General features: G+C 35.6%; 3 protein-coding genes across 4 annotated transcripts in view; 2 read left to right on the top strand and 1 right to left on the bottom strand.

The window, feature by feature from the left end:
- The window catches only part of LOC109844728 (protein FORGETTER 1), a 25,082-nt gene extending 18,136 nt beyond the window's left edge, over positions 1-6,946 (top strand). Inside the window, exons 25-33 of the mRNA XM_020413841.1 lie at positions 1,344-1,455; positions 1,533-1,656; positions 1,733-1,810; positions 1,910-2,028; positions 2,361-2,414; positions 2,494-2,596; positions 3,476-3,604; positions 5,851-5,962; positions 6,610-6,946. Coding sequence (XP_020269430.1) covers positions 1,344-1,455; positions 1,533-1,656; positions 1,733-1,810; positions 1,910-2,028; positions 2,361-2,414; positions 2,494-2,596; positions 3,476-3,604; positions 5,851-5,962; positions 6,610-6,641 — 863 coding nt within the window. The 3' untranslated portion in view covers positions 6,642-6,946. The remainder of the gene's footprint in view (positions 1-1,343; positions 1,456-1,532; positions 1,657-1,732; positions 1,811-1,909; positions 2,029-2,360; positions 2,415-2,493; positions 2,597-3,475; positions 3,605-5,850; positions 5,963-6,609) is intronic.
- LOC109845529 lies at positions 8,102-10,871 on the bottom strand. The gene is made up of 2 exons (XM_020414786.1): positions 10,607-10,871; positions 8,102-8,402 (listed from the first exon to the last, which is right to left on the bottom strand). Exons 1-2 carry the CDS (start codon positions 10,772-10,774, stop codon positions 8,328-8,330), a joined length of 243 nt encoding a protein of 80 aa, XP_020270375.1. The 5' UTR covers positions 10,775-10,871; the 3' UTR covers positions 8,102-8,327.
- LOC109844214 (BEACH domain-containing protein B) overlaps positions 11,757-25,269 on the top strand; it is a 47,779-nt gene continuing 34,266 nt past the window's right edge. For both annotated transcript variants that reach the window (XM_020413181.1, XM_020413179.1), the window contains exons 1-7: positions 11,757-11,930; positions 12,009-12,167; positions 14,219-14,282; positions 17,883-18,087; positions 19,114-19,293; positions 21,828-22,148; positions 24,323-24,545. In XM_020413181.1, coding sequence (XP_020268770.1) covers positions 12,046-12,167; positions 14,219-14,282; positions 17,883-18,087; positions 19,114-19,293; positions 21,828-22,148; positions 24,323-24,545 — 1,115 coding nt within the window. In that variant the 5' untranslated portion in view covers positions 11,757-11,930; positions 12,009-12,045. The remainder of the gene's footprint in view (positions 11,931-12,008; positions 12,168-14,218; positions 14,283-17,882; positions 18,088-19,113; positions 19,294-21,827; positions 22,149-24,322; positions 24,546-25,269) is intronic.

Raw genomic sequence — 25,269 nt, 5'->3', positions numbered from 1 at the left:
AAACATACGCTTTTTTCCCAATCTTTGGAGTGTGCTACCTACCTTAATCCTTTTCCTCGATTTAGTTTGTTGGAAGCCATCTCTGATGTTAAATTAACAAGCATCCCACCTCTTATTACTGACCAATGTTACGCTCCTCGTCCTAGCTGTTCTTATAGCTTCAACTCTACAACCTTACACTATTGTGTCTGTATGAGACATATCTAAGCTATGTAAGTGGATCCTCACTAATTTATTTACAATGTAAAGCTCCTTAATCTTTGTAGAAAGAGTTTCATCAGTTCAAAGTTTGCTCATCCTCCACTCATAAATTGGCTCGGTAGTTCCAATCCTAACAAATATAAGAGCATGTGATTTGTGAGTAAGTTCCGCATAATGTCTTCCTTTGCCAGACTAATACTTTAAAGAGATGAATCTTACTACTGCTAGTTACTGACAGGTTCAAGATTGCTGTGTGTAAGCACATCTGCTTGTTTTCTTGTGTGAATGTCACGTGGTGGGTAGATGTCCTGCCACTGGTATTTGAACTATAGCTTTATTGATTGGAAGTATGTGCTGCAGTGTATTTGTGTGTCTGTTGTTTGTGGGATGGTGGTGCTATTGAGGATTTACTTCAAATCATATTAACTGAAATCAGTATGTTGTAGCATTTAAATTTAAGGTCCAACCATTTAAATATGATATATGGTATCTAAGTAGACTGAGAATCGTATGACTTTGATTTGCACCCATGGATCAACATATACCAAATATATGACTTACCATATCACAATTACATTGCTTCTAATCTGGGAATCCAGACGTTTGATCTTGGATTTAATAATGTGAGCCTTCGAATCCAAACTTTATTTTGATTCATTATTTCTAACCAACTTCCCATGAAAAGCAGTCTATTTTAGGACCACCTGATTCACCAGTTCGGAGGTTGAACATGTTTGCACCAATACTTGGGGGCAGACAATTTTTATCCTTTAGCAACTCCTACGGAAAGCTGTATATCACGATATACGCTTGTAAGTAGGAGGGAGGGAGGTAGTTCGCTTGCTTGCATCAATAGGTTGAGGCAGACTATTTTGCATCTTCCAGGCAACATTACCCCCTGAGAGTATATGTTATCCCTTGCTTGCGTTAGTGAATTTTGTATTGAACACTATCTGTGTATTGTTGGATCTCATATATGATCTTTTTATTTGGTGTACTTGATGTAGCGGAAAGGAAAGTGGGAACTTTGTTGGCCGTATAGCTATACAGTACCTACTTTCGTAAATTTTGTAATGTAATACACTATTCATGTATTGTTAGATCTCATACAGAATCTTTTGTACTTGGTATACTTGATGTAGCCAATGGGAAGGAAAGTGGGAAGCTTTCTGGCCGTATTGTGGATTCTGATATGCATGATGTTGGGCGCTTTCTTAACCGGATTTTAGGTTTGCCTCCAGATATTCAAAATAGGTATGCGTTTGATAAATAAATGTGTCGATAATGTAGTCTTTGTGAATATGTATTGACCTTAAGATTATTTGTTTCAGACTTTTTGAGCTTTTCATCAGCATCCTTGATCTTATTGTTCATAAAGCCCGGAGTGAAGGACAATTTGATTCAGGAATTGTTGACATAAAGGCTAACATTATTGAATTACAGGGACCGCCAAAGGTAAGTCTTGTTAAAATGCATTGTATGGATTTAGTTTCTGGCTCTTCCACAGATTTATTGACATCACCTTCTACAGACTGTTCATGTTGATAGTCTATCAGGTGCTTCTACCGTATTATTTTCATTCACCGTTGACCGAGGAATAACTTGGGAGGTAATGTGTGCAATTTTTAACATGAGATAGGTAATTATTTGTGCACAAAAAATTCAACAGTGCCATCCTTCTCAAATCATAATTGTTATTTTTCTGTAGTTTGCAAAGAATCTACTTGATGAACGGGAGAAGGATGGACTTAGTTGTACAGCTGATGGTTTTTATGAGTCAAAGAGGGAATGGATGGGCAGGAGGCACTTCATGTTAGCGTATGAAGGGTATGCCACCTTCTACCAATAGGATTTAAATTTTTTTTTCTCTTTTGTGGACTTCTTGACTTTCTTTTGCGGACTTCATATAATAAGAGTATAGGGAAGTGGTGATGTTTTTAAAGTAACTGTCTTCATGTATGAGGCATAACATAAGCTACAAGGCTAAATGATTTACATAGTTTGCCTCTCAAACATGATGCCTACATTTTCTGATCGTCAGCTCACTAATAACTGTGTTGGTATTCATATGCATTAAGCATTTCAGTTCATTTTTATTCATTTTGAAGTTATTGTTCAGCTTACATCTTTCTCTGATTTTTCATCATCTGGTGCTACAGCTCAGACATTGGGCTGTTCAAAGTAGTTAGACCAGCTATTGGGGAGGTGCTAAGGTACTTTCTAATCTTGTACTCGTTATTGCACCAATATCCAAATTTTTTTAAAGCCTATCATTTCTTCTCTGTTCTCTAGGGAAATGCCTTTAACTGAGCTCAAAAGTAAGTATAGAAAGGTATCTTCAATTGAAAAGGCCAACAAAGGTTGGCTGGATGAATATGAATCTTCTTCAAAACAGGTAGCATTCTTTATTCGGCTTCACTATTTGTTTCCATTTCTATGTGAGTTTTTCTTCTTTTATTTAATTTTGAATGATCAGAATTTGATTGTGAATAATCCTTTTATTATTATCTCATAATCCACTTGCTTATTCAGAAACTTAGAGAATTTGATTGGGTCTAGATAATGCAATTTTTATGTGTGTTAAATAAAAATTAGACCCTTGCCAGTGTAGATAGCCTGGCAATACCACAATAAATATGTTTGATAATCTTGGATTGACACACATAAGAATCAGAGGTTAGGTAGGTAAGGATCTTTGATGAACTTGTCTTTTGGAAACATAGATAAAGTGTTTTCTTAGGGTTTGAATTTATTTATTTTTTATCAGCTGAAGACCACATTACATATTCTTGTGCTTGTAAGAAATTATTGAGCATTTTTAATGGAAATTTTTGCTGAGTTATAGTGGTGAAGAGTCTAATTGGAAACTAATGATAAATAGTTGTTTCATACTTAGTTAAAATAGAGGGATTGGAGTATTTTTATTTAGTATAAAGAGTTTAAATGTAGGGATTGTTAGATTATATCTAGCGGATGCCTTGCTTTTTTAAATAACTGAGGTAAGCCATAGGTGTTAAATAAACCTATATTGATATATTCAGATGCAGTGCTTTGTTAAATTTGCAAAACCAAATTATTTACATCACATGCAGATGATAAACATTCCTAATAAGCCATTTAGCATGGATAATACAGAAAACGTTTCCTTCCTGGTAACTGCTGTCTTCATGTAAAATTTTTAAGCTGTATTCCATCTCTTACCTTACCACTGTACATCGTGTTCTTCTGTGTTAGTACCTATTTATCCTCACGGTTAATATCTTTTTTAATGCAGTGCATGCATGGGCCCAAATGTAAAGTTGGCAGCTATTGTACAGTTGGCCGAAGGTTACAAGAAGTCAATGTGCTGGGTGGCCTCACTCTTCCTGTCTGGGGGACAATAGAAAAGGCCCTCTCTAAGCAGGTGTATTATTTTACCATCTTAGTAATGACCTTTTGCTATTTGGATCAGTCATTCATCAAGATGGTGAGAAGATGTGGTTTATTGAATGAAATCATGATAGTTAAGTGAAGGAGTGCTTCTGAAATCATATCTGATCGTATAATACTTATTAAGTTGAAGAAAAGTTTATAAGACAGCTGTAAGGCCTGTAATGCTTTAATGAGCAATTCGGGGACAACATGTGGAAAGAATGAGTTAATCAGAAATGATAATGTTACGATGATTTGGTAAATATACGGTAAAAGATAGGATTATATGTGTGTATTCGTATGAAGTTTGAGATTGCTGTGTTTTGACCATGTGCAACAAAGACCACTAAATGTGCCAATTAGGAGAATAAACTTAGTAATTGCTGGAGTGAGGACGACTAGAGGTAGGCCCAAAATAACTTGGTTGGAAGAATTAAGAAGGTTATGATAGTTGTTTAATCTAACTAAATGGAAGAATTAAGATTCAAAAAATTGGGTTAGAGGCTTTGTCGTTGTAACATCGGATATTAGTGTGGGTATGGAATGTTGTTACTTTATTGCGTAATAGAATGACAATTGAATCTCACTAAAATTGTAATTGTGTTAATAAATAAAATAACTACAGTCAAATTAAATCTTAGTTTGATAAATCTAAGGCGGCATGCTTTAGGATTGCTAATTATGGTTTGAAGGATAAGTTAAGTACATCATTTAGACATTCATCCTTTTAAATATTACGATGTACCTTGCAAATCAGGATAGTGAGTGGCTTTAGCAGTTCAACTTCTCTAACTCCTTATGTATGCAAATTTGGAAACTCATTAAAAATATTCTAGAATATAGACGTAATTGAGTTTTATATCTGACAAAAAAGAAAGAAAGAAGCAAATAACACATTTGTATACAAATACATATCCAACTCGATCCATGATGTAGTTTTGGTATTTGGTTCGTCATCTGTCTCTAGGTCTGATCCAAAAGGTGTTGAATGACCCGAGCCTATCCTGATCCCTTGAGACTCATAAGTTGTAAGGAAAATTGGAAAATTAAAGGAAGGTATCAACATTGTAATATGATGTTAGCCCAGTGTATGTTTGAATTTAGGGACACAACCTGGTCATATATCGTAAGTATTTACACAAGGAGGGACCTGAGAGTGCCTACAGACATAAGCACTAGAAAATCATTTTATCACAAGCGAATTTATGTAACTGGTATCAGATACATAAACTCAGTTTTCTATGTCTGTTCATGAAGTTGAAACAATGTTGAATACTTGAATGATGGAGGTTGTGAGTAATTGTAGCATTCAATAGATACTTTTGCCTCCTTTCTCTACGAATGAACTAAACCCACTATTAATCGATGTTGAAACATTCACAAGATCAAGTTGGTGCTCCTTTATCCTTTTGGTATGTTTTTCATGATATTGTTAATTTATAGCGCACACAACATTTTTTTTCTTGTGTACTAGCTATGATATGTCTTAGTTTTTGGAAATTTTATATTCCACTTTGTTTGTAGCTTTAACATATTAATTAACCCCTATGCATATATGATATAATTTGAAGATACGGACGGGGGTGTTGTTCTCTGACATAGACACGGGATGCCCACTATGGCAATTCTCCATACTCTGGACATGAGAACATGCTTTATATGCACTTGTTTTTAAACATGTGTAATTAAGTAATCTAAATATAGTTTTGGTTATTACACATGAAAGAACCTAAAATGGTAAATTGATCTATCAAGTTGCACTTGTACAGGGTATGGGATTTAGGTATGATATAGCATGCGTACATTGGCATGATAATTCTGAAAAAAAAGAAATAAGTACATGAGTACATTATTAGCACGTCAATAGAAAATAATATATATAGTTTAAATTTTAGTCTAAAAGTATATCCGATGTTATATATTTGTAGGTGTCAGGTGTGCAAACATAAAGTTATTTTCTGAGTACATTTTAATAATAGATCTGTGACAGGTTCAAAATTAGTCCTATTTAAAAAATTCAGTGGGACATATGCGCTTCTAATAGTGCATAGAAGGCAGTATAAGTTTATTGGTTTCAGGTTAAGAACCCAGATCTTAGTTTCAGCTATAATGCAATTATTGTGGGAGATGAATAATTATCTTCAGAATGTTTTGCGCCTGGACTTTTGATCTGCAGCTTCTTAATGGAATTTCACGTGTTGCAAATATTCTATACTAATCCTTGAGAGCTTCTAACAGGCTCGTCAAAGCCATAAGCGCGTACGAGTGGTTCGTCTCGAAACCACAAATGATAATCAGCGCATTGTTGGACTCCTCATCCCAAATGCTGCAGTTGAGTCAGTGCTCCAAGGTGTGTTAAAAAATTACTTAATATTTGAACTTGTGCTTTTTCAGAAGAAGAGGGGGGAAAAAAGAAATTTCGTCATTCCAGATGAAATATCATGTTTTTTCATTAAAGACAGCTTTCTTTCACTGCCATTAATGTAAATATCGTGTTTTTTCATTAAAAACAGCTTTCTTTTACTGCCATTAACATAAGCTGATTTCTCTTTAACTTCCATGGCTTTATGGATAAATGTCCTGGCCCTGAGATTTCTTTTTGTATACTGATTTCTTTGAGATACCAAGCATGATAGTATTAACATCAAAGTATCTCCAAAAGTTCACTTAAAGTTATAATACCTTCCAGCTCTTAGATCATTTGTAAGTTACATGGAAATATTCCGTCCCTTCAATAGACGGGAGCTCGAAGGTAGCAGGTTGTGAGTTCAAACTTGATGGTATTCAACTGCGAAAACAATCTATTGAGATTTGTTAGATTTAGATAGAGTGAAGCTTTAGAATATTAATCCATAAGCATGACTTAATTGAGGTTATTCTTTCAGAATATTTGCTTCACTGTCAATGCTGTCATGTACAAACTCTATAGCTTTGAACAATTCCTTTGTAACATTTTTTAGCATGGACTGTGATTTAATTTCTATTATCTTGTTACAGATTTGTCATGGGTTCATGATATCGATGATTGACAAAGAAAAGGATCGACTGTCGTGTCAAACTCAACATACTGAGGGCAATTTCCAGTCAGAAATTACCTCAAGATCACTTTTGAGACGGTCCATTTTGATTATATGACTAATTATCTATTTTATTTTTCCAACCCAAGCAAACTGCTTGGGGTTCAATCTTTCAGATCTAAGAGGGTATGTTGTGTAAGCAAAATTTTTTTGCATTTTTGGTGTTACATCTTGTAAAATTGTAAGCATATAACAGTTGTAGAATACACAATATGGAAATTATATGAAAGGAAAAATGTTTAGTGCTTGCTTGTTCATATGATTGGTCCGATTGGACTTGAAAACTCTTTTATCATGTAAGCTTCTCAAGTCTTGCAGAGAAGGGAAATAAGCAGAACTCTGTGATAAAGACACTAGAAACTATATTTATCCACGTGCTTTGCCTCTATGTCGAGGTGGTCTATATTTATTCACAATCTCTTGTGACTCTTTTAATTTATTCTATTCAATTCTATTCTATTTTTATTTTTATTTTTTATTTTTGTGGCCGGAGGCCCAGTTCTCTCGATGAAAGAAGAAATTTTTGCAACGTTGACATTGGTTTATGTCAAGCTCGCACTTGATCCGGACCTGACCCTCTCTAGTTGGCTGGGATGACAATTGGTAATTGAATGACAATTGGAGCGGGTCTAATTCAACCTAATTCTTGTTGTCGATTCAATTTTGAGGGGCAAAATAATGCCAATGTAGTATTTTTACTATCGCAATACTGGTTACGATAATTGTGGAAATCCTCTATGCATCAGTTAGAATAAGTGATTCGACCCTTTTCGATTAGGTGGCACGGTATTGCAACCTAACGAAGTTACATTTTCGTCTTGTAACGAGCGATGATGGCCGTGGTGTTGTTACCTTTTCGACTTTGATGCTTAAGCCAAATATTCAACAATAACAGAGATTCATTTCACAACCTAGTATGACATAATTTACCTTTTTTTTAACTGTGGATAGTTTGTCTGTGTCTAGAATTATCACTACTCACGGTCTTGAGTTCGATCTCGGTTCGGGTTATTAAAATAAATAAGTAGATAGAAATAATAGCCAATCCGATGAAATTGAATCCCAATTGATGTTATGCGTTCAGCCAATCCGCCTTGCCTTCAACAAGAGCAGATGAAAGGGTAATCCTAATTGATGTTAGGCATTCAACCAATCCGCCTTGCATTCAACAAAGAGTAGATGGAATTGAATCTCGCAACTGGTAACCATAAAAATTGGAGTTTAAGTGCTTGTGTATGAAACGTTTCTGAAATTTTACATCCAAATTCTTAATTGCATTTGGGAAAAATAATAATAATAAGTTGAGAACTAGAATGAGCAAAAACAAGAAACAGGAGGCAAAATATGAATCAAATGTTTCAGAGTTCCCAAACTATCTTGGACACCAATGCCACAGAAAGTGGAACCAAGCCTGAAAAATAAATGAGGTGCCCTTTCACTTCCTTTCCATATCAGAGGAAGACTGATTATTTATAATCAAGTTCAAAATCACATGAAGCACAATAAGTGTTCCAAAGCGCACACATACATGACAAGAGTACTAATCCTCAACCAACACACAGGAGTGCAGAAAGCACCCGACGAGACAAGATTACATGGCAAGGATACCCTTTCCTTTTGTAATGCGAAACATTGTGCTCAGTATTCTTTGTTGCCAAAGTTTTTGCACCAGAGCTGTGAAGGGATTGGACGAACTGGATGGTGTGGGCGTTGCTGCATCCGAAAAGGTTACTGTTAGTACGTTGAACTATAGTTCTATGTCACACGCTCTCATGTGTAAAATTAATAATATTCATTCTCTGCCATACATCGTGCACGACATATCACATGAACAGAAAGTTTGTAACTAAGTTAGTCACGGTATCAGTATTTAAAAAACAAAAAAAAACTATAGGACATATCCTACTTCTTGCTCAGTTTTATACAAGAAAAGGGAAACCGAAACAATAAAATATTACATTAGTACTAAATGAAAATGAATTCAGAAATAGAGATATTCCTATGGGAGACCAAAACTTTCTAAGTCGCTAAATTCATTCCGCTGGCCACAGTAATTTTCTGTAAACATAAATCAGCGGCTATGTACTTATATAAATTTCTATGATGGGAACAAACTCTGGCATGCTTCATGAGAAATTGAAATTATCAGGTTATATCACACTGACACGGAAACCACATTATGCAAAATTAAAGTAAAAATTCTACATTATCAGTACAATATCACCTACTAGTAACAAAAATATCTCTTAAAAGAATATTGTGTCATGATAAGAGAGCTGACATGTCACTCTCCCATAGGTCATCTTAAAATGTGTCACTCATACGTGAACCGAAAGCTCCTTTAGTCCTTTCCATCCCCCATGAGGTTGTTTCCACCTATAAAAGCATGCTCTACTTTTGTTATAGACTAAAATTTTGGGCCAGTTTTCAGTTACACAGGTTCCATTTTGACTTTTTATTTTATTTTATTTGGTGGGGGGGGGGGGGGGGGGGTAAAAGTATAAGCAGGTTTTGGGTCCTTTTTGGGGTACGAAAAACTGGGTCAAAACCAGCCCATTTTTTCACAAATAGAGTTCTTATCAAAATGGGACCAGGATCACCCCTCGTCCCGTTTTGGGAGGTTGTCAAAGGCCCTAGTCTTTTCAGATCTCTTTGCATTAGCTGTTAGTGGTGATCCAGAAAGTAAAGATCTATAAACCAACAAACCTTGGTCATATTTACACATTCAAGAAGCTCCTTGCTTTTGTCAATCAACCCTCTAAATGGATGAAAATTATCATTTCGCATGACTAAGCATTTCAAATCCATCTGCTTTAGCTATTATTAGGACTACTAGTTTCAATAGAGGACCTGGACATCAATAAACCATTAAAACTGAAGGTATGGCATCCTAACAAAGAGAGAGCAAAAACTGACTCAATAAAACACAAATTGCCTCCAACTCAACCGAAATAATTCCACTACACTAAGCCATGATAATACCCCATGATAATAGCAGGATTGCATTAAGGGGCCCCTTTGTGACCAAAAGAACCTCCTTTTATATAACTGGAGACCCCATAATCAACTATGAAATATTTAAAACAACCCATGCACTACAAAGAAAATAATTATAGACAACCCTTCCAAGTCAAAGGTGTCTGGAAGTCTGAAGTCTTCACCCATGGCCTATTGCAAAGACCTTATATTAGAGCATGGGTTTAAGCTAGACTTATAAGGGATCAAACACTTGATAGCACCTTGCAACTTGCAAGTTGAAAGATCATCTGCGTCTACCTAAAGATCATCGTTTTAAAAAGTGATACATAGGCTGTCTGCCTAGGTCTTGGGAGCACCTAGGCCAGCATGGGCTGCTTACGTGGATTGCATTGCATAAAAATAGGTGTACGACTCGCTTAAGCATAATAACGGACGAAGAGAACGAGCCACATAAAAATGGATGGGATCAACTCTATATCCAAGTCTAAGGGAAGCAGCGAGGGTAGATTTCTGAATCCTCGAAAAGAATAATACTTCCTCTCTTGATATAAGTAACCAAGATTCACTTTTCATATAGCCAGTTCCATGAAATTAGATAGCAGAACAATAATCATAACACTGATGATAATGACAAATCCTCGTCTTGAGTCATTCAGGAATTACACAACTTCGAAAGCCAAATTATCCCAATAATATTATGAGGGGAGGGAAAAAAAAACTTGGCTGCAACCAAATTTCACCCAGTACTGATACATAAACCCCTGGCTAGCAACAAAGATTTATCTTTTCTAATGCCAAAAAAAAAGCACTGAGCAGACGGATATTGAAGGCTCTAACTAGTTTATTACAGATCTAACACTGCATCAAATCAAATCTAGTAAATTTCAAGAGCCTAGGGAGAGGGAGGGAGGGAGAGAGAGAGAGAACTGAGCGAGTACCTCGAGCTCGGCGGACTTCATGGCGATGGGGATGCAGACGAGGAAGACGCCGAACATGGCGATGGCGGTGTTGCGCTTCCAGTGCTTGGGCCTGCAGTAGGGCCCACCCGTCATGCTCCACACCTTCGCCCTGAAATCTCCTCCTCCTCCTCCATGATCCCCTCCCATTTCTTCTTCTTCTTCTTCTTCTTTGTTGATGGAATAATCTGTGCCCTAATTCGATTCTTGATTTGGGGAGCGGAGGATAGAGAACGCGCTCCTTCGTTGGGCCGGTTTGTTCGGCCGAGATGGGTTAGGATATGAAAGTCTGGACTGGAGTTGGGCTTCACCCAATTCATTAACGGCCCAAAATTAGGATAAGATTAGCTAAAGAAATTTTTTAAGAAAAATTCCCCAAGAATTTTTAAAGAGATTATCAGAAAATCTCTTTAACTTTGAGGTTTTATCTAGAAGTGGATTTTTTTTATTAAATCTCAAAGTTAAATAGGGTTTTCTGCTAACTCTTAAAATTAAGGTTGTTTTCTAATATTTCAAAAGTTAAGGGGATTTTCTAATAATTGTTCAAAGTTAAGAGGACCTTTGTGATATTTATCTGTATTCTCTGTTCAATACCATTGAATATTATATATCTTAAATTTTATAAGATGCCTACGATTCACCAATAGAGTTCCTTCACTCTATGAGCCCTCATATATCATATTACTAATTAAATAAACTATATAAAAACTTTATTAATTGTGGGGATCATTTTCCTGATCAATCTTGTTCATCCACCTAGATGATAATTGTAAGCATTCCGTACAACTTCTTCTCATGCTCAAGAGTGGTGTTAGGGGCACACCCCAAACCATACCTCCAACCACACCTCCCCTCTCATTCGCTACAGTACTCCGGACCCCACATGAGTTTTTAAATTTTAAAAACTCATGTGGGGCCCGGAGTAATGTAGCGAATGAGAGGGGAGGTGTGGTTGGAGGTGTGACTTGGGTGTGCCCCTAACATTTCTACGTGCTCAATAGGGAAAGTCGGTGGATACGAAACGTGCTATTTATTCATTAAAGAGGGGCATTTATGAAAGAATCCAAAAAGAAAAGAAAAGAAAAAAGGAAAAAGGAAAAAAGAATGAAAAAGAAAAGTAAAATTTGAGGACCCAACCCCGGTAATTAAACCCACCCCAAATCTTAATCCGCTCCCCAAAATCCCCAAATCTCCCCTCAGATTCCAGCTCCTCAATCACTCAATCCCTCTCGATCCCTGCTCAAAGCTGAATCTCAAGCTTCTTACGTCTCTTCGACTCGATCAGATCTCTGGATCCCTGGATTCTGTAATTTTCTACAGCTTTGATTCCCTCCGATTCTACTCGCAGCTAAATTTTTTTTTCACCTTAATTTTCTGGTTGCAGGAACCCTAATAATGATTGATTTTATTGTTTTCGAGCGATGAATATCGTTAAGGGCGTCACCGATTTTCTCCGGCGGTCCTCCGGTGGTCAAGCTGGTGAAGGCGGTTCATGGGGCTTTGCGGAGAAGTTCTCTGCACCCTCGGTGAAAATTCGGTTTTGGTACTCACATATGCTCTCCGTTCTCTGATTACTCAGTTGAAGAAGGAATTGTTAGCTAGTGTATTTAATGAAAGAAACAAGAAAATGAAGACTTGATGTAATAAACATGATTTAGGCTTCTAGCATTTTGAAAAATGGCGAGTACGAGCTTGTGATACGACAACAATGAATCCTTCATCGCATATCTTTGCTCCTCTTTGACCTGTTAAATATAACTTTATCACTTCTCCTAACTATGGTCATTAATGGTCTTTGTTGAATATAACCATCTCAATCGATTTCTCTCATTTTATCCTCAGTAGGAGCAACCTCCAATGTTTTATGAATGTACTTATTTTATTCTTATCTTTTAGTGTATATCCACAAGATCATCGTAACTTTCTCATAACATTACACCTAAGTAGCATGGGTACGGGTAAAGGTGTTGGTACGGGTATGGATATGAGACATGACAAATTTGTAGACAGGAACCTAGGTGGGCCTAGGCACCAGCTTTCAAACATCGTTGCTGCATTTGTTATTTTTCCAAGTATTCTAACCATCACAATGGGACTTGCAATGGAGCTTGACTCTAAATTAATGAAAGATGCAAAGCCTAGCAAATAATGTTTATGAGTAAGACAACCTCATGGAGCTTGACTCTAAATTAATGAAAGATGCAAAGCCTAGCAAATAATGTTTATGAGTAAGACAACCTTTTCTATAACTACAACTCATCAATGCGATTAACTTTTAATTTAAGCAATAGCTTCCAACTCGATATCAACAATAATGGGAAAATAAAGGTTGTCATCTCGTCACTCACTTCATTATTTGTGTCATAAATGGTTATTTTGCAGTCCATAATTCTCATTACCAAGAAATGACTCATCAATTTTTTTGAGAATAAAGAAAAGAATCAAATATCGCCATTTTATTTTGAGAATAAAAATAATGGGTCACCTCTTTAGAATGAGAGAGGCAAAATGGTTTAGTTGTGTAATCAGGATACTTAGAATGATAATGGGTCACCTCTTTAGAATGAGAGAGGCAAAATGGTTTAGTTGTGTAATCAGGATACTTAGAATGAAATATAGCCATTGAAGTTTTGGTTGCTTGGTTTATTTGGCGGATTGTGTTGAGTTCATTGGTAAGAGATCAGGTCTAAGAAATGGAATAGACAATCAATTGTGTGATTAGGTATATAGGTACATGATCCACATGAAAGTCATTATGAAAGACTGTCCGCATAATAGAAGAAGCTAATTTTGAGTGCTTTAGATATATCTATAGTTAGAAAGCCATGTAGGTAGATGATGCCAATACGAAAATTTAAATTGGTCAACATTAGTTTCACTTATTTGTTTGTATATTTTTGTTGTATGAATTGAGAATATATGACAACATAGCCGTACATGTTTGATTACTCTAAAGTTGTTAACACGGTTAAAAAGAGAGTAATGCTATTGGTAACAGCTTGGTAAACTGTAAATACTAATGCTTGATCTTGCCTATATGTATTCATGCATTTATAAATTAGGACTGTAATAACAGCGTGAGCTCCAGAAAATGACAGAATCTAATATTTGGAGTAATTAAACTACGAAGTAGCCACCATCAAGGGCTATTGCTTAGCTTTTCCTATGCGGAAAAAGAGCAGAAAATAAAATAAATCAAGCATTTTCCTTTCCATACCATGTGTGGTGTATCCTAAATGTAGGAATAATCATCCTGTTCATGACCATCACCATATTTCAGAAGTGCTTATTTTTTTCCTGATCCTAAAAAACACCCACACTTCATGATTTACAAGGCTTATCTGAAGTAACACTGTCCAAATTATGAGTCTTTCATAATCCAAACAGATTATTTAAAATAACCCTTCTTCAGAATAGGTTGTAAACTTTTTAATTAGGATCACATCTGAACTCAATCATAGTTATAGTTTAACTAATTTACTTTCTTTTCTTAACATGATGAATTGTGAGAGAACCTATTATGATATTCCTTCTTAATTTTGTGGTTGAGAGTTTGATTCTCTTAACATCTTTCTATTCTTTGCTTTTTGTCAGTGATACCGGCGAAGAAGCGGTATTAAATACACTTTGGCAAAGTTATCAAAATGCTATTGATAAGGTACCATACTCCTATGGCAGTTGGATGGTTGTATTTAACTCGAAGATTATTAATTCCATTTTCTCTTTTTATCAAAGTGTATAACCTTTATTTTTAAGGCTATTGCTTTTGCTTATTCTAGCAGCATGATAAATAAGCAAGATGATAAATAAAACAAAACAAATTTAGATATAGCAGAAACAAACTAAAGTAAAAGTAGAACTGAGAATTATTTTATTCTTATCTAGGTAACAAAGATCTATGTAGCACGGACACGGATCTGACACGGCCATCCGACACGCCGACACGAGACAAATCCTAAAAAATACATAGGATACGTGTGTTCGACACGTGTGTCCGACACAGACACGACACGGCTTCATGTTATGCGTGTCCGTACTTCATAGACAAAGATAGTTTAAAAAAAGATAGATTGTTTAGTTTTTTACTAACAAAGAATGGGTCAGTCAAGTAATTTTTCGCCATCATCACTTCACCAGCTAGCATATGTTGTGTTCTTATTTTTTATGTCATATGTAGTCTTGTGTTTTCCTTGTAGATTTATAGTACCAGAGCCTGACAGTTATTTAGGGGAACTCCTATATTCTTTGAAATAGGTGAAAAGGCTTTCCTGGTTTTTGAATATTCCTAGTGATAACTTTAACTACTTCTTTCCAAGCCAATTCCAAAAATGTCATACTCAATTACCTTAAAGCAAGTACTAAATTAACCCATCCTGTAACCATTTAGACGGTGTAGTGTCATCTCTTCCATAAAAGAAAGCCAAAACAGAGATAATACTGCTGGCACTATTCTTAAGATTACACCAGTCTGATGAAAATGTAGAAGAATGCACAACACAATTAGTTTGAGACGGAAAGACAATTTACACATTTTGATAGCAGAGTATTCTTATAGAATTTCCAAGCTTAGATGTGAGGAAGATAACTTACATTTATGCATGTTGCTAAGAACAATTGAAAATTCTCTTGATATGCAATAACATGTAAAAGATAACTGCATAATACAAAGGCCTGTTCAAAATCTTGCATAAGTCTCACTTTCCAAAAATTGCCTACAACCAAGGCTTTGGGTTCAGTTTTATTTATCATTCTTCAACCTGAGACCTTTCTAAAGGTCCGAGTTATCTTCACTAACAGCGATTCACATATAGGTCGTGAACTGAATTTTACACTTAAAAAGCTTTACAGGAACAGGGGAATGTTGCATTTATGACCAAGTTGGTAAATAGTGGTTTTATTATAACTTATAACTGACCACAAGTAGGTTATTCATGACCATCCCTAGTTTGCTGAATTACCAAATTCCCTCTTTGATCTGGGAGATGTCCTAAAAATACTGCTGTAGAACAGTAGAAGGCACCAACCTTACCTGAATTTTCATTTGGTTACTCCCTTTCATGAGTAGCTTGTTTGATTCAAAATTGATGCTAGATAACTTTAGTGGTCCGAGTTTTAGAAGGAATGTTTAATTAAGAATTTGTCATAAATGACCATCCCGAATTTATAGGGCGGATTACCAAATGCGCTTCTTGCATCTGTGAGCTGTTCCAACAAATACCGCTATTGAAGGCGCCAATCTCATCTCAATCTTCACTCACTTAGTTTATCTCAATTGATTCAAAATTAGTGTTAAATAACTTTACTTGTCAGAGTCTTGGACAAAATATTGGTTATGAGTTACTCATTCATGTCCATCTGTGATTTGTAGGCACCTATGTATCTTAATCTTCATTCACTTAGTCCTTTTTCATGTCTAGCTTCATTGATTCGAAATTGATGTTAAATAATTTTATTAATTAAAGTTTTGGAAGAAATTTTTGGTTAAGATTTACTTGAAGGAACTAATATATACAAAACTTATATTTATGTTGTTTATTATAATTTATCTTTTTCCCTTCTCAACTTGTTATTTAATCATCAGTTAATGAGGGAGTTATTAGGTTATAACTTTTTTAGGTAAATGAAATACTTTCATTAGCCATTAGGAAATATGTACACAGTCAAACCCAGGCATACCCAGGGACCAATACACTCAAAAAATCTTACAAGTTCTCAACCCAAAATCGAAACTGGGGAGGAACCTGCAAAACTCAACACCTTGGCAACAATATCAGCTTTAATATCTCTTACAGCAACATTTACACTTCTCTTTTTACTTTGAAATCTTCTATAGTTCCTCTCACGCCATACTTGATACACAGTATCTGCAAATGCAGCAGATATAAACCTCTTCTTGCAAGATCTGCCTCTGATATGACCAACAAATGAAGCCAATTCCTCCTACAAACACATAGGGTCTTTGCTCACGTTCGATCACACCAAACTTTCTTCCATACAAGAGCAGAGAAAGGGCAATGAAAGAAGACATGTTCAATATTCTCTGCGGCTTGCGAGCACAAAATACACTCACGTTCAAGAGCAATATGCAAGTGAATGAGCCTATCTTGAGGTAGCAGCCTCTTCCAAGCTGCAAGCCACAGTATAGAACAATGTTTAGGGACAGAGAAGTTAGTCCACACAATAAAAGGCCAAGTCAAAGTAATGCACTGCTAATAGATAAGGTCCTGCAACATAGATGCTATACAGATCTTCCCACCCATCTCCCACCTGGGAAAACTCAACGAAACAGCATCCTGAGACCCATATGAGTGAACCAACCAGTCACTAATACACAAAATTTTCCTCCAAAACCAAGAATCTACACTTCCAACTTGAACAGTTCACACAGAGTGATGCTTTAGATAGTTCTCGTGCAACCATTTAATCCAAAGGACATCTTACTTCATATGAATAGACCATAGCACTTTGATCATAGAAACTTTGTTCCTATCTTCAGCTTTAACCAAGCCAAGACCTCCACAAGACCTTGGAAGACAAGATTTATCCCATGCGATCAAATGCACCTTGTGACACCATTCTCTATTCCACCAGAAAAAAATACTACAGATTTTATCAATTGATTGCAGAGTTTTCTTTGGAAGGAAAATGACCCCAGTCCACTTAATGTGCAGGCTCATCCAAACTGATCTAACAAGTTCCACTCTTCGAGCATAGGGCAAATTATGAGATCCCCATGCTTTTAACTCTACCTACTATATTACTGACAAGGTCATGGCAATGATAATGAGAGATTCTCACATTAGGTTATAACTTAAGAGTAAGGGGGAATTTTCTGTCACCATTTTTCTTGGCGGTCTTCTATATGTGCTAGTGATTGTGATGTACAGTTCCCTGCACATCAAATTCATTTGATATGTTTATAGTAGGGTATCATTTTCAGTTTTCTTTCCATGTCTAAGCAACCGAGCCTTAAGTGCTCAATATCTGGCATTCTCGGTCCATTTATGTTCTGTGATGCCTGAAGATTTAATTTCTGTTCTCTTACCGGTGCCTATTATGGGTCAGCTGATTGTTTCTGGACTTACATTTTGTATTTTTTAATTCTTTAAAATTTTATATCTTATTAATTTGTAAAGTTTGTTTGTCAAAAGGATCCTTTTTTTATTACGATGTAGAGTTTTCTGAATTTTGTGCCATGTAGCATTGTTGCTTTTATTTTCCTCGAATTGATTATTTCTGTCTTTATAATCATTTGTAGATGGAGAAAAGGAAGCTGCTGCAAGCATTTCTCTTGCAATTTATTCAAACATACAAAAATTGGCAGCCTGTGTATAATGACCAGTTACAAATGGAACCAACATTATCCGAAGATACTGTGCTTGGATGCTCTTATGGACATCCTTCTGATGTTACTCTTATTCTAGTTCAAGAGATTGCCCGGATAACTACTCTTGTTACTGAGTGTAAGTGGACTACTTTTGTTTTCCGAAATTTCTCTGAAACTTGATTAGTTGCAACTTCTCACCATTGATTTTGTTCTCATGCGTATATGCTGTTAAAAAGAGTTTTAACTTTTTGAGCCATAAAGTCACTAAAGTGTGCATAGTGCAGGTTAAAACTGGTTAATCTATAAACCATAGATGCATAGGCAAGATTAGTTTGGTTTACAAATAAGTTTTAGTGTGTTGTATACTAACTTATGCATGTTTGCAATGCATCAAAACATTTGCTTTTCGAGTAGTAGTGTTCTTGTTGTCATCAAGTAAAATAGTTTTTTGCTATCAAGCAGTTTCAGTGCCATGGACCAAATTATGACGTACCCAATCAACCAAAACATTTGTTATTTGGTTACTAAGCATTCTCAGCCATCAAACAAAATCCAGGAAACACTACAAGGCACAATTGTTTCGTATTTTTTCTGTTAACAGTTAAAAAAAAAAAATTTCTCCATTTGTCCAGTGTTTTCAAAGTTAATTGGATTGGTCTACCTGTTATATAGTTAAGTATAAGTGACTTTCTCTGTTTTGCATGTGTTAACACTCTGACGTGGCACCATTGCCTTCTGCATTGGTGTAATGGTCATATGTTTGCTTATTTGTATATTAAAAAAAAAATACTCTAAGCTACCATTGGTCCTCAAGCATTAGATTATGTCTTTACACTCTTCTAGGCAATACTTGAAACTTTTAATTCTTCTATCAATGATTTCTTGTTTGATATTTATTAAAGAGCTATATGTCTTCTTGTACTCAAAACTTTGTTTTGTTACTTTCCTTTAATGACTGAAATTGTGAAACTTGCAAACATGGGGGATCCAACAATCTGAAGATAAACCTGCACCTTTTTTGTTCTATAATCTATACGAGGAATGATGCTTCTTATATTATAGTTATTTATTCTTTTATTATTTTATATAACATGTAAGTGTATAACAAACTGATTTGAACCTTTCGTTAACCTTTTAAGTCAAATATCTTACATTTTTCCAGTAAACAACAATGATGCATCGCAAGTGAATCCTGATCTTTCAGAGCCATCTACAAGCTTGAATTTTAGTACTGAAGCACTGGATATTTTGAACTGCATGTCAATCATTACTCGCTCCATGCACAATTGCAAAGTGTTTAGTTACTACGGAGGGGTGCAAAAGGTCACTGCTCTTTTGAAAGGTACTCTTGTCTTGTGCCAAACTTTCCAGACCTGTCATTTTCCTCTTATAATGTCGCACAACTTGCATCTATCATGCCATTTGCTATTAGATCTTCTCGTTTATATTTTTTTGGTTGCTCTTCATCCTTTTTAAAATTTTAAGCTTGATTCATGGAGTTAGTAGCTGCTCGTGGTTCAATATACAAGTCTTGAAGCTTATTTGGATGGTAATTCAGTAATTGGAACTAAATGATACTTGAGTAGCTTTTGCTTTTTTGCCTGGAGGACTCATCCAAGATGAATAGATGATCTCTTTAAATTATTATTTTTAAATAAGTTGCCATTGCTAATTTCTAAAGGCTTATTAAGTATATCCATCTGTTCATTTGGAGACTATGCTTCTTGTTTGTCAAATGTTTATACAGAAATGAAGAGTAAATATTTTTGCTATTGATTTATCAACAGGCACAACACAATATTTAAAAAAAAATCTTTTGGCCTAAGTCACACATAAGTTATGTCATTAATTTAGGTCTAATGAAGTGACCAGTTGGTAACTTACAAAGTCTTGTAAAGTGGTCTTTCAGTTCAATTCATGGAGTTAGCATTCGTCATGATTATATACTACAAAATGTGAAGCTTCTTTTGGATGGGAATTCAGCCATTGTCGCTAAATGACACTTAAGTGGACTTTTGCTCATTTACTTGGAGGATTGTTGCAAGATGATATCATTTTAACAAATAAGTGACCATTGAATATATGTTCATTTGGAGGGCACTGTTTCTCATTTTTCAAATATTTATTATTAAAACAAAAAATAAATATTTTACTACTCTTTCTTGGATAAGCATGAATTCAAATCTAGAGGAATATTTTAGTGTACCTCACTTATTCTTTATGTTCCTATTTGGTTCTAATTATGTGATACATGGGTACAATATGAAGGCTTGTAAAGTGTAGGCACATCTATATGTGGAGGCACCTTTTCTTGTTTCTTAAATGATAAATAGTACAATCTTGTGAAGACGAATAAATAATAACATCTCAATATTACCATAACGAATACAAATCAGAGCCTGTTTGCTAGAATGAATGGTTGCTTGAGTCAAATCAATTCTGCTCTTATCTTCCAAGAAACTTTCCAGGTTCACATCTATGCATCAGTGTGTTCTTAGGAATTCTTTTGCATTTCCATTGTGGTTTTGGTGTAGAGTAGCTCTATAAGATGTCAAGATGATAACGATACTGACTCCTTTTCTTACTGCTTTAGAACCTGCTACATAAACTTTTTTTGTGCATGCAGCTAAATCAAGAGCCACCATTATATCAGCCTCAGCAGACATCATGTCATCAATATCATTCCTAACCTATTGTGCAATCTGTTATTCCTTTGAAACTCCAAATCTTCTAAAACGATCTTCCTCATCCTGTCCTAAGTAACTTGCCGACTCTAATTTCACACAATGAATTTATCTCCTGTCTCATCGTTTCTTATGTGGTTATCTATCTCAATATTCTGCTTGGTAGCAGTTGGAAGTTTTGGAACCTTTATACTTGGTTTGTCGTCATTCTGAGATATAGAACGTGGATGGTGATTAAATTATAACCATCACCATCACATCATCTTATAACCCTGTGTCAGATGAAGTGAGGAGTTCTAGGGAAGACAACTACTGCTAGACATCCGCAAGTTTTTTGGACCAGCTATCAGCAGCACATCAGTGCTCTCTGAGTTACTGCTAAATCCCTGACAATGATATCCATAAGCAAGAGAAAACTATGCCTCTGAACCTTGGTCAGTAGGATAGATATATATTTTCTGATCAATGCAGTTGCACGTGCAACCAAGGAGGAAAATCCAAGTTCTCCTAGGTCTTAAAGAATCTAGAAGAAGAGACAGCAAGGTACAATTTGCTAAAAGGAGTCGCTGTATTGGGTTGGCCTGTACTTTCTGTTACATAGTATTACCTTCTAATTCTACAACAAGAATCGAGGATCTCCAATCTACTGATTCTGTAGAAAAACAAAATAAATTGCATGAAAAAACAAATACAGTTGCGATCATGAGAATTATTTCAAAAGTCTATTAAGTTAATAACATTTTCAAGATGCTGTTAATTTATATAGGTATTACTAGCGTGCACTTTCTAGCTCACGTCATATAGATGGACAATTGGAAGTAGCACAAGAAAAAGTGAAGACATCACACAAGTGCAACAGAGGATATATTACTTTGTACTGTATGTGTATTGTCTTTTCCTATATGTCAACACATCTGTCTTGACTCCTATTGCAGAAAGTGTCTGAATTTATAACAGTTGCTTCTTGTAGTTCTCACTTTTCCACGTGCTAGCTCTCAGCTCGTGGTTTAAATGCATTAAGGATGACTTTTGTTTTCTTGGTTAGAAGCAGATACCTTAAGTTTACTCTTTTTGTTTGGATGTAATTTTCATCTGAATCCACCATGCACCTTTTATCTTTGCAATTCTATTGCCATTGTGTTTATTATCTCCAGGCATGTCTTCTAATTTTTTGAAACTTTGATATTTTCAGCTGCAGTTGTACAGCTCAAGACATTGAGTGCTACTCTTTCAATTGATGAAAAATTATCAAATTCAAATGTAGAAAAGACTAGGATTTTGCAGAAGATACTTCTATACGTGGTTTCCGTAATGTACAGTTTCATGGAACTGCATTCAGTTGACTTTGAAAAGTTAAAATGTGTAGATGTCGGCAAATATTTCCTATCAGGGGAGTCTTTTTTTCAGGCTTCTTCTAGTACTGCAAATAAAGCTGCCTCTGAAGAAAGGCTCCATTGGCAGCAGAAGTCGGTTGTCTTGGTAATGGAAGCTGGCGGTGTAAATTGGTTAGTAGGTAAGGTACGCTCTCATCAATTTTTACTGTCTTGCATATATTGTAACTTTATCCATTTCGTCTACCTTCTTGTACTCTTTTGGCATAGTTGTTTGCATTCTTCTCTTTGATAATGCTATTTGTTAGGATAAATACTGTTCCATACAATATGGTTCTTATATGTAAATATTCTAAGGTTTGGATCAAGGGATATATTAAATTTTTTTTTTGAATGCTTCAATAATACGAACTAAACATTCTTTTATTGGCACTGTACACCAAAGGAAAAAAAACAAACCCCAACCCACCAAACACACAAAAAAAAATCTGTTCGCACCACCGTGGTTTTGTTTTTTCTTGGAAGCGGTTAATTCCATCATGGTATGGTCTGCTTTAAGTGTCTTAATTATGTAGTACCTATCCTATGGAAGGTATTGATCACTGAGTCTGTTTGCGGTTGTAGATTTATAAAGCGGAACACTATATATTAACTGGGATAATGAAGAAATAATACCCTCTCCAGGAATGTTATTGGTTTACAGTTGGTTACTCATGCATGTGGCTTTTGTCTAGAGTCTTCCTCCAGCTGATAGAATCCGTGAGTCAATTTTTTGTTGCTTGATTTTGAACTTATGATGAAAAATGGTTGGTTTTACGTTCTACTACCTGACTATCACGATTTAGGTCATTATTCTGTTTACTTCAGTAGGGAATTTTGCCCAGCTCATAGAGGATAGATGTCAAATTTCTTACTGGTCACAAACACTTGGTCAATTCTTTTGGAGGTTTCTTGATTTTGACTTGTGCTCCATTTAAACTCTATTTAAGTGGAAAACACTTACAAGGGTGTTTGGGTTTGGGGCTATTTTTAGAAGCTTTTAAGCCATGTTGGTTTCTGTCTTTAATGGTAAAAATTGTGTGGGTAGTATAGTTATTTGCTTGATCAAATCTAGCTTAATCAGGCGAGCTTATAAGCTAGTGTTGTAAATGTTGGAAAATCTTAACTTTTCTAAATGTGACTTAAAAAGCAACTTATTGGGATGGTACCAAACATGTAGATATGGAAAAGCTAGTTTATTTTGATTAACAATAAGCCTCCCAAACACCCTCTCTACAAGATCCAAGAAGGTATTGAGAATTCCAGCTCCTCACCTTGTTGTTTGCAGTCTGTAATATTTGATGAGCTTATCAGATGAGATGATGCAAGTTTTTTGTAACCAGCTTACATATCCCTCTTCCAGACCCTCTCCTCATTACCCTCTTTGATTTATGGCAAGTCGCATGACTATTTCTTTAAAAGTTGTTCATGAACATAATTTGGAGATACCATATTCTCTCTTTTAGGACTTCAGCGAGAGTCTAATTTTACTTTTGTATGTCAGCTGTAGGGCATGACAAGCAACTTGGGTTGTAATTTGTAAATTGATGAGAGGCTATCTTACACTATTCATTTTTCAGTTTCCTTGAGGAGACAACTAGTAAGGATTTGGATGTAAAGTTACTATTGATAATTGGGAATTTGGGATAAACAGATGCTGTGGCATGTACAATCCGTACTAGAGGAAGCTTAAATATGCAGAAGAAGGCTGCATGTACGTTAATATTGATCGTACTTACATTAGTAACCTGGGGGGCACATAGGTGTTTTGGGGACTGGTTAATGGCCGGGTATAAGTTTTCTGCTATAAATTAGATTGTGTTTTTCGTTAGGTGTTTTGACATGTAGGTTTCAGACCTTTCCAATAAAGTTTTTCTTGTTGTATTTTTAATCCTTTACTAATTTTGGTCATCAGAATAGATTTTTATCCCTTTCCGTATTGTCGGCTTGTCACTTTAAATGCTTTCAATCCTTCCCCTCTGTTGAAGTAGTTCTTCATTGCTTACATGATTAGGTATAGTATACCATACTATTTTTCTTCCCTTTTACATGCAGAGTGTAGATTTACTATTTTCTGCCCTTCTCCATTAGCGTAACTTTACTCCCTTCCTCTGTCTTCTTTTATTTACTTGGGGCAGATGTAGATCTCCTCTTTGTTTTAAAAACATGCTAGTGAGTGTCTCATTTCTAGAAGGGTATCTGAAGGCTAACGCCATCATCCTCCAATTAAAAGCAATTAAAGGCCTCAAGCCACGGTATTTAAAATCTTCTCTATTTTGTGCTATGTTAACTGTATTAACTTTTTGTTTCTTTACAGAGCTTTTGCGGGTCATCAGAAGACTTAATCTGAAAGAACAATGGACCGATCTGTCTCTCCACTGTCTAACTCTGGGCACCCTCAGATCAGCCTTATCTCAAAATCCCCGGGCTCAAAATCATTTCAGAAGCATTGGAGGACTTGAAGTTCTCCTGGATGGGCTTGGCGTTCCTTCAAATAAATATTCAGTTTCAAAGAGCACCTTTGTCTCAGGCAATCAGAGGTGAATTTATATTCAGTGGTAGTGGTAGTATAATGTTACGTCACCATAGCTGCTTTTAAAATGTTTGTTTTATTCTCACTTTTCTGTATACATCAACAGTTGAATTTGATTTCGTAAAAAATCTCAGACCTTTGTATGTAAATTCTTGTGTCATCATGCCATTATGGTTTTATGGTTTCATGATTTCTAGCCTTTTACAGGATGAAGTGCTTGCTTAGTATGACACGATAACCTCTTAATGGATGTTCTCTGGGAGAATTTGTTAATCAAGGTTGAGGCATCGATTCATTTGGATAGATGTAGCTATAGATTCTAATGAAGTTTAGGTTCTCACTAGTAACTTGGGACCCAGCCTCCTATTGGAAATTGTTCTCTGATCTTCTCATTTTACCTGAACTTGGGGCGGATAGTCAAAACGTATCAATTGATTCCCTCTCAATTTATCCTTAATAGAAGCAACTTCCAAACTCCTTGTAAATGCACTCATTTCTATCCTATCTCTTCGTGTATATCCCCATCCATCATAACATTCTCAGTTTTTTGCGGTCATTTTTGTACATATTGTTTCTTAATTGCCTAGCATTCTGTTCTATAAAGCGTTATTGATCTTATATTTCTCCATATAATTTTCCCTTCAATTTCCTTGGCATTATATGATCATATAGATTTTCAAAAGCACTCCACCTTAACCAACATGATTCAACTCAATGAACCACATTGTCTG

This window comes from Asparagus officinalis, chromosome 6, assembly GCF_001876935.1.
Source record: "Asparagus officinalis chromosome 6, Aspof.V1, whole genome shotgun sequence".
Classification (NCBI taxonomy): Eukaryota; Viridiplantae; Streptophyta; class Magnoliopsida; order Asparagales; family Asparagaceae; genus Asparagus; species Asparagus officinalis.
The sequence above is the reverse complement of the archived record's forward strand: the minus strand, read 5'-3'. Positions and strand labels throughout refer to the sequence as shown.

Excerpts from the sequence above, each read along its gene's own strand:
- LOC109845529 (XM_020414786.1), bottom strand. The coding sequence starts at position 10,774 with ATGGGAGGGGATCATGGAGGAGGAGGAGGAGATTTCAGGGCGAAGGTG. Across the intron at positions 8,403-10,606 it reads TGAAGTCCGCCGAGCTCGAG|CAACGCCCACACCATCCAGT; the intron begins GTACTCGCTCAG and ends TTTCGGATGCAG.